Below are 19,565 nucleotides of genomic sequence, written 5' to 3' on the forward strand. Positions count from 1 at the left end.
TTCAAGGGTTATCGACTCAGATCAAAACTAAAGTTAATATCCGTCTTTTTTCATTAAACAAGTCTTTAGTGACCCATACACAACAAATGTGGATGCAAGTTATTATAACTGAAAGGCATGTTTGTATGATAATGTGTAGACAATATAAAAGTAAGACATGTGGAACAATTCAATTAAGAAAAACAGTTGGTCAGTGATATGTTAGGAGAAAAGTGTTTCTAATAAAATAAGAGTGAAGATTTCGGGGAGAGTACTGAAAACAAACGTATCTTTCTTAGTGAGCAGCCGAAAAGAACGATAATGCCTAGAAAAGCATAACATTAAAAATGCCATATCTGAATCTTTCTTTTCGAACCACCAATACAATTCAATTATTGGCCTTCTCAATTCTTGCAGTGTTGATTCTGAAAAATATAAAAAAATAACAGAAATCTACCAGTTTCCATGTTTGAAAACTCCAAGTTCCTACTAGCATGCTCCCACCATGGAGAGAAGTCATTTTTTGGCAGGTAGCTAAAAAGGAGTCATCCTCAAAGTTTTTCTTGCCAGGCCTGCTATAGTGCTTTAGATCCCCAAACTTGAAAAAATGCCTTTTTCTCTATGTGCTTCTTTGATCTATTGAAGGTCATATTTATGCTATCATAGAATTAGCAAACAGTTCAATTAGGCAATTAGATATAAGAATTTTCTTTCATGTATGTCCTCCTTTAGATTTTCATTCACCTAAGGATATCAGTAGGATTGTTTGATATCCAAGACACCAGAGCCTTTCCACTGATGATTTTAATCTCAATCTTCAGCCTTATCAGCTTCATCAATGCCCAACCAATTTACGATTACCACCTCCGTCAAGGCCAAGACGGTGACACTGCAAACCTCAATTTTGAAACCAATCTTTCTTCCCTCTTGGATTCTGTGTCTTCTAAGGCTTCCCTCCATAAATTCTACAATGACTCCTCTAACCAAATCTACAGTCTCTACCAATGCAGAGGCGATGTCAACACTACCACCTGCCACACTTGAGTGAAAGCTGCAGCTCAAGAAATCCAAGAACGATGCCAGTTTAATAAAAAAGCGATCATATGGTTCGATGCTTGCATGGTAGGTTACTCTAATCAAGACTTCTTTGGAATTCCAGAGACATATACAGGGTACTTGATGTGGAATAATAGGAACAGTACTGAATCCTCTTCAAGGCGTGATGCTGGGGCTCTAGCTTTGATCTATGAGCTAGTGCAAAAGGCTTCCAATTCAGAAAGGATGTTTGAACCGAGAGAGGTTAGGGTGGCGTATTATGAGCCCAACTTGCCATTTAAGATACGGACAAATCTTCTCCCCGCAACCCATGCGCAGATCAGGTATGTTGATGTTATAATCATTGAGAAATTTATCACACTTTAAAGTCCCCATATGAAGTATGTTCTCTGTTTTGTTCTATTTATGAAAAAAAAAAAAAAAAGGAAGATCCAATCTTGGAGCAGGGGCTAACAATAAAACCTTCTTTTGGCCATGCTGTTGTCTTCTTTAATTGATAATTTGCTTAAGACACACTATCAGACTAATAATTGTAAAACTTGACTGCAGGAAAATCAGGAAAGAAGAGAACAAAGATTGTAATCTGCACTGCATCAGCATTTACAGTAGTTGTTATTCTTTTGGGTTGCTGCATCTACTATTCAGTTAGCAGAGGAGGTATATGTATGTATATAATAATAATGCCGGTATTTCAACAGCCACATAGGTCAACTTGTGCGATTAAATCTTAATCTTATTTCCTACTCAGGGGAGAAAACAAGGGAAGATATTTTATTGAAAGATTTGAAACGTCCCACTGGCAAAACAAAATTCAGGGAGGGAAATATGCAAGCAAGGGGTGAGGAGGACAGTGGAGAAATGTATTACTTCAATTTAACCACTATTCTGGCTGCTACAAACAATTTCTCTGAGGCTAATAAGCTTGGACAAGGAGGTTTTGGCCCTGTTTACAAGGTTAAGAAATACAAACTCTTTCACTAAATTTATACACAAAAATAATGTCATGAAAGTTGAATTCACTGGCTTGAGTGCTATGAAAAAGGCTATTGGGAGAAACTACCCAACTGTCTTTGTGTGTTGTTTTTATGAGATACAGCAGCAGTCATGGCCATTAGTGTATGATGTGTTAATATATGATATGACATTCTGGTTGAGAAAGTTTGAATGACTGCAGGGCATTCTGCTTAATGGAAAAGAAATAGCGGTTAAAAGGCTTTCAGCCAAATCAGGACAAGGGATTGAAGAGTTCAGGAATGAAGTTTTGCTAATTGTTAAACTTCAACACAAAAATCTTGTGAGGCTGTTGGGTTACTGCATAAAGGGAGATGAAAAGCTTCTAGTCTACGAGTACATGGCCAACACGAGTCTGGACGCCTTTTTGTTTGGTTTGTTCCCTCTCCTTCTCTCAACTGAAGAGTTGTAAGACTCTCTTGGCTTGAATGGCATCACTGTCCTATGATTCAAGTCTTCTCACCTCATGAAAAAACTTCACAAGGACATAACACCAATGTCATGGACTCATAGGAAACCTTGAATCTTGTGTGATTTATGGTTCATTTATTTATCTTGTTCTTGCTCTTCTGATTGACATTCTTTTTCTTCTGTAAATCTCAATTGAAAATTTTCATGCTGTTTTGACAAAAGACAGATCCAACAAAAACAAAGCAACTAGACTGAGCTAGGCGGGCAGCCATTATTGGTGGCATAGCAAGGGGGCTTCTATATCTCCATGAGGATTCTCGGCTCAAAATCATCCATAGGGATTTGAAAGCAAGCAATGTTTTGTTGGATGATGAGATGAACCCCAAGATCTCAGACTTTGGCACTGCCAGGATTTTTGGAAGCAACCAAATTGAAGCTAGCACCAACAGAACTGTTGGCACATTGTAAGTCATCTCCTCCTCTTTTCATTCTGCCTTAACTGCAAAACAATAAAGATTACAACTACAAAAAACGCTCAATTGTTACTGAAATTTCATATCATTGTCATTGACTATCATATGCAGTGGATATATGGCTCCAGAGTATGCAATGCACGGCCACTTCTCAGTCAAGACAGATGTTTATAGCTTTGGTGTGTTAGTTTTGGATATTGTGACTGGTCAAAGGAATAACCATATCCGCAGAAGGGAAACCATTGAGGACCTTCTGAGCTATGTAAGTATAATGAACTCCTCTTTTGCATGGATGTTGATGTTGAATAATGCTTGAGGAATTGGTGACATTACAAAACCTTGTCTTTAATATTGAACATATTGATATATTCTTGTAGGCTTGGGAAAATTGGAAAGAAGGGACAGCTACCAATATAGTAGATCCCACATTAAGGGATAGCTCAACAAGCGAGATAATGAAATATATCCACATTGGGCTCCTATGCGTTCAAGGAAATGAAGCTGACAGACCAGCCATGGCTTCCATTGTTCTCATGCTTAATGGCCACTCTCTGAGTCTCCCTGTACCTTCACATCCTGCATTTTTTGTCCATAACAGCAGCCAGTTGGACATGCCTTTAGGAAACAAGTTGGATCAATTCTCAGTAGATGAGGCTACAATTACCGATCTACATCCTCGATAATTTGTAAACAAAGATTATAATCAAAAGAATGTTTTTGTTACAATTTATATGATAATAGAAGTTATATCATATGTTTTTCTTTTCTTTCTTTCTTAACATGTTTGAATGCTTACATATAAAAGAGACAGGCCATGTGATATTCAGTACTTGAAAATGATACATCTAATTCAGTAAAATCATTTAAGGGGATGTCTAATAAACATCAAATGTTTGAAAATTTGATTTATTTTTTAAACTCCCTCTTACTATTTCTCTGTAGATGAGATCTCATATGATCATGAAACCTAATATCATTCCAAATAACTTTATATACGTTGCTTCGATTGAGCCCCATTATCTTCAAATTCGTTTTTCCTTTCTGCAAAGAAAGATTTTAAGGCATGGCCCGGTTACAGCCTGCTTCTGGGATTTTAAAGTCAAAGTGAAAGGCTCATTAAACATGTATTGAGAAGTGCACCAACACCAGGAATTGCGATATTGGAAAATAATCTCAATGTAGACGACTTTCATCTTCCTCCAGTGCATGTGCATATTCAATTGCCATAGAAATTTGTGAAGAACAGCATCTTATGAAGGCCACGAGCGACAGCTTCAGTCTTTTCTGGGAATTGACACATTCTTCTTTTGTGAAATTTCAAAGAGAATTTAATTTGTGGGGTTACAAGTTGGAACACTGGTAGTAAAGGGACTGGTCCTTGATTTTGTTCGTCTTCAATTGGTTCCTTTCTTCCCTTCTCTAAGCAGTTCTACCTGTTGTATGTGATCAATCACATCCTCATTTGTGCCTTGGAATGATTTAGCAGAGAGTGGTGGATACAATCCCTTCACCATTACCCTTACAATTTTCTTTTCGTCAATTAAGTGGATGAATACCTTCATGGCTTTGATTTCCATGTCGAGAAGCTAGTGTAGCAGCAGGAATGTTTGACACCCAAGACAACAGAGCCTTCCTACTGCTGTTAATCTCAATATTTTTGCTTACGATCAGCAACCACACTGTTAAATTTGCAATTAGATTTTGATGTTGTTACCTACCCGGAGGAGGGAACAGGTGTAGAAATTTCATTAAATGATTTGGAAGGTACAACTGAAACTTTCTGCATGGAGGGAGATATGCATGCAGAGGCGATGTTAACACTACTGCCTGCCAGAGCTGTGTGAAAACAACAGTCCAAGTAATCCAGGAGGAGTGCCAGTATAATAAAACAGCTACCATATGGTATGATGAATGCATGTTACGTTACTCAAATGAGGACTTCCTTGGAACTATGGAGACTACTCGAGGCTTCTTAATGTGGAATGTGAACAACAGAACCGATCCCGATGAAGGGGATGTTGGCGCTCTATCTTTGATGAATGAGCTGCTGTCAGAAGCTCCATATTCGGAGTCCATGTTTGTGGTAAAAGAGGGACCGTCCGTTGATAACGAGTCTCTGATATTATATGGGCTAGCGCAGTGTAGTAGAGATACCAGCGATGTTAGATGCAATAGGTGTTTGGGGAAGCTGTTTTTGGAGACCCAAGAGTGTTGCCAAGAGAAGGTAGGATGGTGTGTTCTGGGTCCAAATTGCAATATAAGGTATGAACGGTACCCCTTCTATGTTGAAGTCTCTGCTGATCCACCCGCTCCTGCGCCTGCACAGCGGCCGCCTCCGCCTCCTGCAGAACCATTTCCTCCTGATAACGCAGGTGAGTTAAATGTTTGTTTTGGGTGGCCAAAAAGTATTAACAGAAATCTCTTAATCAAATATAATTAAATTAATTACTTATGCATTTTTTAGTTTTATAAGGAAAAATATTTTGAGAAGCATGTAAACAAATTTACTAATTAGAAAATTATTTTTATTTTTCTTGGTTAATTTCCTCTCGTTTTTCCACGGTTTTACGAGGTGTAGGATCTAGATAGAGCCTAAAATATATCTTGCAAGGGACAAACTTAGACATCATTCCCATAAAGGACCCATTAACCATTAGACTAGTCAAGTGGTTGGCTGGTCTTGACCCTAGCTAAAATAGATATTTATGAAGGCCAGAGGTGGTTAGTGGGAATCTGGGATTGGAATAAATGGTGAATGGCTAACACGTGGGTTTGAGTTGATCCAACTGAGGTATTGGGAGCCGACCCTGACTAGTAGCAAGATCTGGAGTTTGAGCTTTGACGGAACTCATCCGAACTTGGGAGGTGCTTGTCATGTTGACGACAATGTAGGTCCCGGGAAGACTCGAGAAGTAAGGCCTTACATTTGGTGTATTTGGATTTCATGTTCACACCAGGAAGTATATAAATATAAGGTAGTGTTGACTTGGGATTTTGTATTAGCTTTAAGAAGTAAGTTCCAGATTTTGTTAACTTGGATTTGATATAGGCTCCCAGGAAGTGTGGCCAAGGTTAGCTAAGGATTTGGTGTGACTCAAACCATATAAAGAGAATTAGTTTAACTTCATTGACAGGCAATTGATTTTCTAATCATATGATTAATGTCACTAGGTTATTAATTCAAATCTCAAGAGGTCATGTTGGAGGAGCAGACGAGGTTCCCATGGTTGAGCTTGCCTGTTAAGCGCACACTGTTGAATATATCTATTAAATTTTGATGTCACCACTGATTCAGGGGAGCAGACAATTGAAGAAATTCTGTTAAATGTTTTGGGTCGTCCAACTGGCGTACACTTTATGAAAGGGCATATGCATGATCAAGACAACACTGGAGAAACTTACTACTTCAATTTAACTGCCATCCTGGCCGCCACAAACAATTTTTCTGATTCCAATAAGCTTGGAGAAGGAGGTTTTGGCCCTGTCTACAAGGTTAAAGAAAAATACATAATTCACATTGAAGAAAAATGATGATGGAAGTGGGGTTCACTTGGCAGCTTAATATGACATTTGATTTTTAATATAGAAAAAAACTTAATTGCCTTGAAAAGGGTACCTGAGAGAGTTACCCAGGCATATGCATAATGAATTGGCTATGAACCTTGCTATTATGTGACAAATAGTAATGCTTGGCTCTTGAGATATGATATAATTTCTTTGGTTGTGAAAGTTTGAAATGCTGTTAGGGGAAGCTGCTTGGTGGAAGGGAAATAGTTGTTAAAAGGCTTTCGAGGAAATCAGGACAAGGTCTTGAGGAGTTCAAGAATGAAGTTATGTTAATTGTTAAACTTCAACACAAAAATCTTGCGAGGCTGTTGGGTTGCTGCATGGAGGGAGACGAGAAGCTCTTGGTTTACAAGTTCAACCGGTCAACCGGTTGTGCTCGTCCGATCGATGACCGGTTGAGGGAGGCCAAAAAGTTTCTCTCTCTCCCAATGGCCTTCTCTTCTCGGTCAAGGTTGAACCTCAATCGGTTGAGGTCCGGTCGAGGTCCGGTTAAGGTCCGGTTGAGGCCCAACGGTCACTTTTCCTAACGGCTAGTCAACCGGTCGACCCCTAGCTCGATCGGTCGAACCCCCAACAGCTAGTATGACTTTTTTCTTCTATAAAAAGGCTCCAAACTTCATTGTTTCATAAGCTAAACCTTCCCAAATCTTTCTTGATTATATTTGAGCCTTGAAAGAGTATTTTTGAGTGCACCATTATTCCAAAACTTGCATATCTTTAGTGCATCATTCAATTCTAGTTTTTCTTGTATCTTTGAACCTAAAGTTCTATTACTGGGATTTTGAGAGATCATTATTTGTATATCTTTGTGAGGAATTTTCTCAAGTGAGGGGTATCACTTGAGAGGTTGTTCAAGAGAGGGATATCTTTTGAAGAAGTGTAAAGGGTGCTTGGAGTCAAAAGTCCAAGATGATGAATTGGAACCATAATCCAATTGTAAAGAGATTGGAAGCTTGGTTGAAGCTTCAAGATAATGGAACCCTCACTCGGTTAGGAGGTTGAGGAAAGTGAACGTAGGCAAGGAAGTGTCGAACCACTATAAACTCTCGTGTTTGCACTCTCTCTTCCCTAACTCTTTTAAATTATATGCAATTGTGTTTATTTTGTTTATTATATATTTTCATATAATTGTCTCTTATTTTTGCATAGTTTAAATTTGTGAAAAAGAGACCATCACCCTATTTACCCCCCCCCCCCCCCTTAGGGTGATTACCATAGTTTGGATTAGCCTCAAATTCCTAACAATTTTCTTTCACCGCTTCCCAAACATCAAGTGCTTGTAGATGAACTACCATTCTAACAGCCTAAGTTTCATAATTGTCTCCATCAAGAATTGATGGTGCAGATGTGAGACTTGACTTTCCATTGCTAGATGATTTTAGAAAGTGTTTGGGTTCACTCACCTCACGGGTCTTTAGGTGTTTAGGCACTCTGAAAGGTATTCAGGCTTACTCACTCAACTCATTGGCCCCTCAAGATAACTATGGTTGTGATACCACAATGTTGGTCTAAGATTAAACACTTATGCAAAATATATATTTTTGGGCTGCTGGAACACATTTTATTGATGAAGAGTGCTGAATTTATACATGAGCTTGTAACTAAAATAACATTAGAATAGCAGAAAATCAAGCTACTAGATGATGAACAACTACTTCCTATAAAATAGAAACCAAATCTTGACCAAATAAAAACAAGAAAATATTTGGATGTTGCAGATTTTGTGCAAGACTGCAGCTGCAATATTTAACTTCAAAATTCAAATTCCAGTAGATACTAAGTCAAAATTCAACAATAGCATACCACTTAACAGTGCAAATTGTTTTTTTCCTTGTTTTTTCGGGTTATGTGGGACAAGAGCATAATTCAAGGGTTATGGACGTTATCATATGTCTTTTTCTGTAAATAAGGCTTTAATTAATGCCCATAGATAAGAATTGTGGATGCACGTTATTATGACTGAAAGTTATGCTTGTAGGACAATTTGTGGACTATCTCAAAGTTTTTAAACGTCAAGATATGTGCAACAATTCAATTAAAAAATCAATTGGTGGGTCATATGTTAGGACAAACGCGTTTTTAATAAAACAAGATTGAAGACTTCAGGGAGAGTTCTGAAAACAACATATTTTTTCTTAATGGGCAACATAAAAGAAGGATAGAGACTTGTGCCTAGAAAAGTATGACGTTAGAAATGCTCTACCTGAGTCTTTCTTTTCCAACCCCCAATACAATTCAGTTATTGGCCTTGTCAATTCTTGCAGTCTTGATTCTGAAAAATATATAAACACCGGAAATCTATCAGTTTCCATATTTGAAAATTCCAAGCTTCTATTAGCATGCTCCCACCAAAGAGAAAAGTCAATTTGTGGCAGCTAGGTAAAAACAAGTCATCCTCAAGGTTTTTCTTGTCAAGCCTGCTATAGAACTTGAGGCCCCCAAACTTGAAAAATGCCTTTTTCTCTATTTGCTTCTTTGATTTATTCAAGGTCGTATTTATGCTATGTACTTCTGCTTTGTTTAGCAACCATTTCAATCAGTCAGTGAGCTATAAGACTATTATCTTTCATGTATGTCCTCTAGATTTTCATTCACCTAAGGATAGCAGTAGGAATGTTTGATATCCAAGACACCAGAGTCTTTCCATTGCTGATCTTAATCTCAATCTTCAGCCTTATCAGCTTCATCAATGCCCAACCAAACTATGATTACCACCTCTGTCAAGGCCAAGACGGTGACACGGCAAACAGCAATTTTGAAACCAATCTTTCTTCCCTGTTAGATTCTCTGTCTTCTAAGGCTTCCCTCTACAACTTCTACAATGACTCCTTCAACCAAATCTACAGCCTCTACCAATGCAGAGGCGATGTCAACACTACCACTTGCCACACTTGTGTGAAAGCTGCAGCTCAACAAATTCAAGAGCGATGCCAGTTTAATAAAACAGCAATCATATGGTTCGATTATTGCATGTTACGTTACTCTAATGAAGACTTCTTTGGAATTCCAGAGACATATACAGGGTACTTGCTGTGGAATAATAAGAACAGTACTGAATCCTCTCCAATACTTGATGTTGGGGCTCTTGCTTTGATCTATGAGCTAGTGGAAAAGGCTCCCAATTCAGAAAGGATGTTTGCCATGGATGAGGGAGTGCCTTTGGATAATTCTTCTTGGAACATATATGGACTGGTTCAGTGTACAAGAGATATAAATAATGTTTCCTGCAAAGATTGTTTGGTGAAGCTGCTGAAGAACATTGAACAGTGTTGCCGAGAGAGGTTAGGGTGGCGTATTATGAGCTCAAGTTGCCATTTGAGATACGAACAAACCCTATTCTACCAGCAATCTCCAGCTAATCAACCCATGCCCACTTCAGGTAAGTTGATGTTATATTCATTGAGAAATTTATCACACTTTGAAGTCCTCATGCTACACCCCAAATAGCACAACCCCGAGGCCCATCCATATGAAGTATGTTCTCTGTTTTGTTTTATTTATAAAAAGCGCAGATCTAGTCTTGGGAGATAATGAAATTTTGGTAATCATTTTGCTATGGTAGTTTATCTATAAGAATTAAGAGTTCTTCTTTATTATTCACTTGTATGGGGAGTGATCGATATTCTGGGGCCAGTCACAATGATCTCCCTCCAAACGGGGTAACAACATACCATTGTTTTGGCCATGCTCCTGTCTTCTTTAATTGATACTTTGTTTAAGAATCAAAATCAAACTTATAACTGTATCACTTGATTGCAGGAAAAAGACGAAAGGGCACAAGAAAGATTGTAATTAGTACCGTTTCAGCATTTATAGTAGTAGTAATTCTTTTGGCTTGCTACATTTACTATTCAGTTTTCAGAAGGAAAAGCAGAGGAGGTACATATATATATATATATATTATAATGCCTGTAATTCAACAACCACATAGGTTAACTTGTGCCATTAAATTTAACCTTATTACCTACTCAGGGGAGAAAACAAGGGAAGATATGTTATTGAAAGATTTGAAACGTCCAACTGGCAAAACAAAATTCAGGGAGGGAGGTATGCAAGCAAGCGGCGATAAGGACAGTGGAGAAATGTATTACTTCGATTTAACCACTATACTGTCAGCTACAAACAATTTCTCTGATGCTAATAAGCTTGGTCAAGGAGGTTTTGGCCCTGTTTACAAGGTTTAGAAATACAAACTCTTCCACTAAATTTATACTAGTAAAAATAATGTCATGAAAGTTGAATTCACTGTCTTTATGTCTTGCTTTTGTGAGATATAGCAGTTGTCATGGCCATTAGTGTATGATTTGTTGATATATGATAGGATATTCTGGTTGAGAAAGTTTGAATGACTGCAGGGCACTCTGCTTAATGGAAAAGAAATAGCAGTTAAAAGGCTTTCAGCGAAATCAGGGCAAGGGATTGAAGAGTTCAGGAATGAAGTTTTGCTGCTTGTTAAACTTCAACATAAAAATCTTGTGAGGCTTCTGGGTTGCTGCATAAAGGGAGATGAAAAGCTTCTAGTCTACGAGTACATGGCCAACACTAGTCTGGATGCCTTTTTGTTTGGTCTGTTCCCTCTCCTCTCAATTGAAGGGTCATACGATTCTCTTGACTTGAATGGCATCACTGTCCTATAATTCATGTCTTCTCACCTCATGAAAAACCTTCACAAGAAGGGCATAACACCAATGTCATGGACTCATACGAATCCTTGAATCTTGGATGATTTATGGTTCATTTTTTTACTTGTGCTCCTGCCTGATCTTCTTAATAACATGCTTTTTCTTCTGTAAATCTCAATTGAAATTTTTTATGTTGCTTTCACAAGGACAGATCCAACAAAAAAATGCAACTAGACTGGGCTAAGCGGGCAGCCATTATTGGTGGCATAGCAAGGGGGCTTCTATATCTGCATGAGGATTCTCGGCTCAAAATCATCCATAGGGATTTGAAAGCAAGCAATGTTTTGTTGGATGATGAGATGAACCCCAAGATCTCCGACTTTGGCACTGCCAGGATTTTTGGAAGCAACCAAATTGAAGCTAGCACCAACAGAATTGTTGGTACATTGTAAGTCATCTCCTCATCTTTTCATTCTGCCTCAACTGCTAAACAATAAAGATTACAACTATAAAGAAATTTCCATTGTTACTGAAATTTCATATCATTGTCATTGACTATCATATGCAGTGGCTATATGGCTCCAGAGTATGCAATGCACGGCCACTTCTCAGTCAAGACAGATGTTTATGGCTTTGGTGTGTTGGTTTTGGAAATTGTGACTGGTCAGAGGAATAACCGTTTCCGGAGCGGGGAAAACATTGAGGACCTTCTTAGCTATGTAAGTAAAGGTGAATAATGCTTGAGAGATCAGAAACACAACAAAATTTTGTCTGTAATACTAAACATATTGTTATATTCTTGTAGGCTTGGAAAAATTGGAAAGAAGGGATAGCTACCAATATAGTAGATCCCATGTTAAGGGATAGCTCAACAAGCGAGATAATGAAATGCATCCACATTGGGCTCCTATGCGTTCAAGAAAAGGAAGTTGACAGACCAACCATGGCTTCTATTGTTCTCATGCTTAATGGCGACTCTCTGAGTCTCCCTGCACCTTCACATCCTGCATTTTTTATGCATAGCAGCAGTCAGTTGGACATGCCTATAGGAACCAACTCGGGTCAATCCCAAAGTGGGAATACACAATTCTCAGTAGATGAGGTTGCAATTACTGATGTACATCCTCGATAGTCTGTAAGTCAAGATTATAACCAAAAGAATGTTTTTGTTGCAATTTATAAGATAATAGAAGTTTTATCATATGTTTTTCTTTTCTTTCTTCCTTAACAAGTTTGAATGCTCACGCATAAATGAGACAGACCATGTGATATTCAATGTTTGAAAATGATACATTTAATTCAGTAAATTATTGAAGGAGATATCTAATTAACATCAAATGTTTGAAAATTTAACGTATTTTTTAGACTCCCTCTTACTATTTCTCTGTAGATCATATGATCATAAAACCTAATATTGTTCTAAATAGCTTCATATCTGTTGCTTCGATTGAGCCACATTAGATTTCCATGTCGAGAAGCTGGTGCAGCAGCAGGAATGTTTAATACCCGAGATACCAGAGCCTTCCTGATGCTGTTAATCTCAACTTTTTTGCTTATGATCAGCTCCATCAATGGCCAACCATGTTATAACTACTGTGATTGTTCAGCTCCAGACAATGGCACAGACAGCGCCAATTACATAGATAATCTCACTTCCCTCCTGGGGTCCACCTACAGCTTCTACAATGATACGTTGAGTCAAATCTACAGCCTCTATCTCTGCAGAGGCGATGTTGATGCAACTACTTGCCAGAATTGCTAGTCAGGAAATTCAAAAGCTAGCTATGCCTGTCTAATAAAACAGCCATCATCCGGCATGATGAATGCATAGTAAGATACTCTAACCTCAACTTCTTTGGAATTGGACAGACCACTCCAAGGGTGGTCGTGTGGAATGCCTAGAACGCTAGTTCCAGAGAAGAACCGGCATTGGACGCTCTAGGTATGATATCCAAGCTCGTGGCAAATGGTCCATATGCAGGGAAAAAGTTGGGGGACAATGTAGATACGAGTTGGTGCAGTGTAGTAAAGATATGTGCAGGGATGAATGCAGAAGTTGATAAACGCAGCTGAGGGAAGATATTAGCTAGTGTTGCCAAGGAAGGAGAGAATGGCGGATTATGTGCCCAAATTGCTATCTAAGGTATGAAGACCACCAATTCTACAACCACAAAACTCTGGCTCCATCTCCACCATCACCACCACCACCATCGCTACTGTTGAGATATTAGGAATGTTTAAATATTAAGAAAATTGAGATATTAGGAATGTTGAGATATTAGAATATTAGTTGTTTTTTCCTTATATCATTCTTTCCTTGTATCATTCTTTCCCATTCTTAGAATGGTGATTACCCTCTATTTATACTATGTACATGAACAAATAAAATAATCAATGAAAAACTACCATTCATCAATTTGAAGACTGTCTTCCCCGGTTCTACCTTGCAGGGGCCACCTGAAGATGACCGAGGTCAGTCAACATGGGCCAGACAAGTAATTTTAGTTTTGTGGAAATTTTGGTTTGGAGAGAAGTGTTGAGAATCTGATTAGTCTTGAACATGCCTTTGAATGAGTTTTGCAAACTGTTTGAAGACAACCTCTTTGACGCTAACCACTCAAAATTTCAACATCTTATCTAAAATGTTGTTAGACAATAATGAATGAAATAGCATGCATAGATGATTTTTTGCCCCAACAACAAATCAACCAGTCCCAAGAAAGACTTGCATCTTTTTAAAATAAACCATCTTCTTTTGGCAGGAAAGGGAGGAAATTCAGTACTATATGAATTGTATGATTTAATGGTAGGAAAGGGAGGAAAGAACACAACAAAGACTAATCATGACTGTATCAACTTGTACAGTAGTTGTAGTACTCTTCAATTTCTACATTTATTATTCAATCATCAGAAGGAAGAGCATACCAAGTATATATACTTAAAACTGCTGATAGCAACCACACTGTTAAATTTGCTGTTAGATTTTGATCTTATTACTTACCCAGAGGAAGGAACAGGAGTAGAAATTATATTAAATGATTTAGAAGGTACAACTGGAACTTGCTGCACGGAGGCAGATAAGCATACAAAGCCTATGTTAACACTACTGCCTGCCAGAGTTGTGTGAAAACTGTAGTCCAAGTAATCCAGGAGGTGCGCCAGTATGATAAAACAGCTATCATATGGTATGATGAATCCATGTTACGATACTCAAATGAATACTTCTTTGGAACCCTGGAGACTACTCTGGGCTTCTTAATGTGGAATGTGAACAACAGAACTGATCCCAATGAAGGGGATGTTGGCTCTCTATCTTTGATGAATAAGCTCCATATTCAGAGTCCATGTTTGCGATAAAAGAGGGACCGTCCATGGATAACGCGTCGACTCTGATTTTACATGGGCTAGCGCAGTGTAAAAGAGATAAGCGATGTTGGATGCGATAGGTGTTGGGGGAAGCTGTTTTTGGAGATCCAAGAGTGTTGCCAAGAGAAGGTAGGATAGCGTGTTCTGGGTCCAAATTGCAATATAAGGTATGAAGGGTACTCCTATGTTGAAGTCTCTGCTGATCCACCCGCTCCTGCTCCTGCACAGCAGCTTGATGGAAGGGAAATGGCTGTTGAAAGGCTTCCGAGGAAGTCAGGGCAAGGTCTTGAGGCGTACGTTCAAGAATGAAGTTATGTTAATTGTCACGACCCAAATTCAGGGCGACCCAAAATTTTGTCCGTGACCCCAGGTCAAAGGTTTGACCCTAAGGGTTTCTCCTATTCCACGTTGGCAGTCAATTAAAACACTCTGAACGTTTCTTTTTTTTCTTTTTTTTTTCTTTTTTTTTTTACATATAAGTCCCACTAGGTTCTCACCAACTAACAATATTTCAAACCTTACTCAAACACATCAAGATTTAATAAACATCATTGCATTCCAAAATAAAATTTCATAAAAAATCCCCTTAATCAAATTAAAGTCTTATTATATTATCCATAATTCACTTATTACAAAGTCTCAATACCACAAACACAATAAAAAAATAAAACATATTCCACTAAACCACTCCAGGGGTATCCTGAAGTCCTCCCTGTCCCACTTGTGGATCCTCAGGAGTGATATCTGCATCTAAAAAGATATAAAAAGGAAGGGGTAAGCATTTCCACATTGCTCAGTAGGATGCCTAACACCTAAAGGGTTAATGGGCCATTACTATATTTCAATAACCCAAACACAACAGTTTACCAATATAAATCAAGTCACACAATTTAACATATAACATTATACTCAATCCCACAACATCCAGTCATTAAATGAATGCATATGAATGTGTGACACACAGTCATACAATGCACTATCGTTCTCGAGTTTTCACCGAAGGATACGCGTCTACACCCAAATATACTCCCCATTTGGAGTCTTCCCAAGGTAAACTTTTGGGTCTTTCACCCTAGGGATCTCTCTCCCTTCTTAATTCGCCTCACACGGCTTTCACTTTTCATCACTATTTTATTTTTTTCCATTTCATACACTTTTCACAAATTTTTTTTTTCATACAACCATGATGCAAGTGAATGCCACAAACTCCAAAATTGCTCAATAATTTCTACAATTCCAATAATTCCAACATTCTCAATAACCCAATAAAATGAAATTTTCACATTAAAATTCCTGAAAATACACCAAAAATTTTCGAAAATTCACAAATCAATATACTTGAATTTATATCACAATTTCAAAATTTTTCAATAATTTTAATAATTCCCAATATTTGAAAATAACTAATTTTCCACAATAAAATTACCACAAATATTCCAATCAATTTTCAAAAATTCATAAATCACTAGATTTGAAATCTTGCCCTAATTTCGGAATTTTCCTATATTTCTAATAATTTTTTAACAACCTAAAACAATTAATTATCAATTACAAAGAATTCCGGAAATTACAAAAAAAATCCAAAAAAATCCCAAATCATTTTAGAAAATTCACACAACATCAAAATTATCTACTTAACTCATAATTATCAGATTTATAATTTTTTTTTCCAATGAAAAATACATTAAATTTGAGTTCTAGGGTTAGTTTTCCCCTACCACAAATCTGAGAAGTTGACCGTTAAAAATGAAATCAGTCACCGTAGACTTGTTCCTCTAGTCGAATAGAGCACTTCCTCCAAATTTGGGTCGAAACGGAGGTCGTTTGGCCGTCCAAACAGCCGGTCAAAGATCCAGCGAGTGACCAAATTTCTGCACAGTGCCCTTCTCTCTCTCCCCGCGTGCTGCCAGTTTCTAATTCTCCCTCTTTTCCTTTTTTTTTTTTTTTTTTCTTTTTACTAACCCTCCAGCCACACAAGCCTGGCCCAAAGTTCAAAAGCCCAACCCTTTTTAAAAAAAAAAATATTCACCAGCCACTTAAGCCCAAAACCAAAGGCTCAATTCTATTTCATTTCTTTTTAACAATCCATACTACATGGGCCAAGTTTAATAGCTCATTGAATATTTTCATTTCTTTTCTTTTATTTTACTTTTCTTTTGTTTATTCTATTTGTTTTATTTGATTTCCAATTCATTTTTTTTTTAACACACAAATTTATTTATTAACACTAATCTAAAACTAATTTTCTTAATTTTATTATTCGTCAATTTAATTTAATTTTTCTTAATTAATTCTAATTCATTTTTAATTAATTCATTTTTTTTTTCGTTTTCGTTTTTCGTTTCCGGAAATTTTTAATTTCTAAAATCTTAAGAAATTTTCTACCCTAAAGCTGACATGGCATAAAAATTCAACTCGTCTAATTGACCGACACAATAAAATGAAATTCACCAATCCGAAATTGATACGTGTTCTCCAAACACTTTTCTTTTTGACTTTTCAACCATCACACAAAATAAAATTTTTCAAATTAAAAATGCTAACGTGTCATAAAATACCCGATCATTACATTAATTATTAAACTTCAACACAAAAATCTTGTGAGGCTGTTGGGTTACTGCATGGAGGGAGACGAGTACCTCTGTTTAGTTAGGAGATTCATTGCATGCTCGAGCTCATATCAGTATACCTTGATTCATAATTTCAATTTCATGAATACATTGATGTACCAATAAGACATTATATCATACCACTTAACAGTGCAGTTTTTTTTTTTGGTTCTTGTTTTTTTCCAGTGGATCAGACCCACTTTTGAACAGGTTCTAGTGAAATTTTCTCACCAATCAGATCTCATTTTTCCAAAAATATCTCACTGACTTTAGATTATAAAAACTATTTTAATTTTTTTAGGTTTTACAAGAGTCCTTGGTTCAACTCTTCATCCTAAAGGGGTTTTGATTCTTAATCATCTTGAATAAACCCAGTTGTTTATGATTGTATCTCTTCTCTTCCAACCCTATTTTATTCTTTGGCTATTTCTTTTTATATCAGTTGGTATATAAATAAGAGAATCTGAATCGGCTTAGCTTCAACTAGAAACTATAACTCCCCATAATTTTGAGCTCCAACTAATAATTACAACTCAGCACATGTCTTACAATTCCTAACCAATCAAAGGTCTAGCCATGTCTTCTTCTTTATTAGAAAAGAAGAAGGTACGGGGAAGTTGAAAAAACAGTTGTTCAGTGATCTATTAGGAGAAAAGTCTTTCTAAGAAAACAAAAGTGAAGCCTTCAGGGATAGTTCTAAAAACACCTTGTTTATAGTAGGGACAAAGACTTGTGCCTAGAAAAGTCTTAACGTTAAAAATGGTATACCTGATTCTTTATTTTCCAACCCCCAATACAATCCAATTCTAGCCGTCTAAAAACAATATATAAACCACAAAAATCTACAAGTTCCATTTTTGAAAATTTCCAAGTTTCTACTAGCATGGTCCGCCCAAACCACGAAGATAAGTCAATTTATGGCTGGTAGCTAAAAAGAAGCCATCCTCAGTCTTTCTTGTGAAGCCTGTTATAGAACTTAAGAGTCCCCCAAACTTATAAACTGCCTTTTTCTCTATGTGCCTCTTTGATTTATTGAGGGTCATATTTATGCTATCACAGAATCAGCTGTACTTCTGCTTTGTGTAGCAACCATTTCAATTAGGCAATTAGCTATAAGAATTATCTTTCATGTATGTCCTTTAAATATTCGTTCACCTAAGGATAACAGTAGGAATGTTTAATATCCAAGACACCAGAGTCTTTCCGTTGCTGATCTTAATCTCAATCTCAATCTCAATCTTCAGCCTTATCAGCTTCATCAATGCCCAACCAAACTACGATTACCACCTCTGTCAAGGCCAAGATGGTGACTCGGCAAATGCCAATTTTGAAACTGATCTCTCTTCCCTCTTGGATTCTCTGTCTCCTAAGACTGCCCTCTACAAATTCTACAATGACTCCTTTAACCAAATCTACAGCCTCTACCAGTGCAGAGGCGATATCAACGCTACCACCTGCTACGATTGCGTGAAAGCTGCAGCTCAAGAAATCCAAGAGCAATGCTGGTTTAATAAAACAGCGATCATATGGTTTGATGATTGCATGGTACGTTACTCTAATAAAGACTTCTTTGGAATTCCAGAGACATATACAGGGTACTTGATGTGGAATAACAACAACAGTACTGAATCCTCTCCAAGACTTGATGTTGGGGCTTTAGCTTTGATCTATGAGCTAGTGGAAAAGGCTCCCAATTCAGAAATGATGCTTGCCACGAAGGAGGGAGTGGCTATGGATAATTCTTCTTGGAATATATATGGGCTGGCTCAGTGTACAGGAGATATCAATAATGTTTCATGCAAAGATTGTTTAGTGAAGGTGCTGAAGAACATTGAACAGTGTTGCCGAGAGAGGTTAGGGTGGCGTATTATGAGCCCAAGTTGCCATTTGAGATACGAACAAACCCTATTCTACCACCAATCTCCAGCTAATCAACCCATGCCCACCTCAGGTAAGTTGATGTTATAATCATTGAGAAATTTATCACACTTTGAAGTCCTCGTGCTACGCACCAAAAAATAGCACAACTCCAAGGCCCAACCACATGAAGTATGTTCTCTGTTTTGTTTTATGTATGAAAAAGCCAGATCTAGTCTTGGGAGGTAAAGAAATTTTGGTAATTATTTTGCTATGCTGGTTTATTCACTTGTATGGGGAGTGATCAATTTTCTGGGGCGAGTCACAATGATCTCCCTCTAAATGGTGTAAAAAAGTACCGTCGCTTTGGACATGCTCCTGTCTTCTTTAATTGATACTTTGCTTCAGAATCATAATCAAATTTATAATTGTATTACATGATTGCAGGAAACGGAGGAAAGCGCACAACAAAGATTGTAATTGGTACCGTGTCAGCATTTACAGTAGTAGTAATTCTTTTGGGTTGCTACATTTACTATTCAGTTTTTAGAAGGAAGAGCAGAGAAGGTATATATACATATTATAACGCCTGTAATTCAACGACTACATAGGTT

General features: G+C 37.4%; 3 protein-coding genes and 1 pseudogene across 3 annotated transcripts; all 4 read left to right on the plus strand.

The window, feature by feature from the left end:
• The first annotated feature begins 1,345 nt into the window (after window positions 1-1,345).
• Window positions 1,346-2,458, plus strand: LOC132252596 (G-type lectin S-receptor-like serine/threonine-protein kinase At1g61370). The gene is made up of 4 exons (XM_059740181.1): window positions 1,346-1,358; window positions 1,585-1,692; window positions 1,784-1,989; window positions 2,210-2,458. Exons 1-4 carry the CDS (start codon window positions 1,346-1,348, stop codon window positions 2,456-2,458), a joined length of 576 nt encoding a protein of 191 aa, XP_059596164.1.
• Window positions 1,790-3,623, plus strand: LOC100257999 (cysteine-rich receptor-like protein kinase 10). The gene is made up of 3 exons (XM_059740020.1): window positions 1,790-2,921; window positions 3,042-3,192; window positions 3,308-3,623. Exons 1-3 carry the CDS (start codon window positions 2,833-2,835, stop codon window positions 3,611-3,613), a joined length of 546 nt encoding a protein of 181 aa, XP_059596003.1. The 5' UTR covers window positions 1,790-2,832; the 3' UTR covers window positions 3,614-3,623.
• A 5,208-nt stretch (window positions 3,624-8,831) lies between these two features.
• Window positions 8,832-13,535, plus strand: LOC100263136 (cysteine-rich receptor-like protein kinase 10; annotated as a pseudogene).
• A 4,583-nt stretch (window positions 13,536-18,118) lies between these two features.
• Window positions 18,119-19,562, plus strand: LOC132252635 (cysteine-rich receptor-like protein kinase 25). The gene is made up of 2 exons (XM_059740182.1): window positions 18,119-19,045; window positions 19,399-19,562. The coding sequence occupies exons 1-2, from the start codon at window positions 18,268-18,270 to the stop codon at window positions 19,560-19,562; spliced, it is 942 nt and encodes a 313-aa protein (XP_059596165.1). The 5' UTR covers window positions 18,119-18,267.
• The last annotated feature ends 3 nt before the right edge of the window (window positions 19,563-19,565 follow it).

This window comes from Vitis vinifera, chromosome 10, assembly GCF_030704535.1.
Source record: "Vitis vinifera cultivar Pinot Noir 40024 chromosome 10, ASM3070453v1".
Classification (NCBI taxonomy): domain Eukaryota; kingdom Viridiplantae; phylum Streptophyta; class Magnoliopsida; order Vitales; family Vitaceae; genus Vitis; species Vitis vinifera.

Coding starts and splice junctions, on each gene's coding strand:
- LOC132252596 (XM_059740181.1), top strand. Junction 1,693..1,783: donor CTATTCAGTTAGCAGAGGAG/GTATATGTATGT, acceptor TTTCCTACTCAG/GGGAGAAAACAAGGGAAGAT. Junction 1,990..2,209: donor GTTTTGGCCCTGTTTACAAG/GTTAAGAAATAC, acceptor GAATGACTGCAG/GGCATTCTGCTTAATGGAAA.
- LOC100257999 (XM_059740020.1), top strand. CDS start 2,833: ATGAACCCCAAGATCTCAGACTTTGGCACTGCCAGGATTTTTGGAAGC. Junction 2,922..3,041: donor AACAGAACTGTTGGCACATT/GTAAGTCATCTC, acceptor TATCATATGCAG/TGGATATATGGCTCCAGAGT. Junction 3,193..3,307: donor TTGAGGACCTTCTGAGCTAT/GTAAGTATAATG, acceptor ATATTCTTGTAG/GCTTGGGAAAATTGGAAAGA.
- LOC132252635 (XM_059740182.1), top strand. CDS start 18,268: ATGTTTAATATCCAAGACACCAGAGTCTTTCCGTTGCTGATCTTAATC. Junction 19,046..19,398: donor TCAACCCATGCCCACCTCAG/GTAAGTTGATGT, acceptor ACATGATTGCAG/GAAACGGAGGAAAGCGCACA.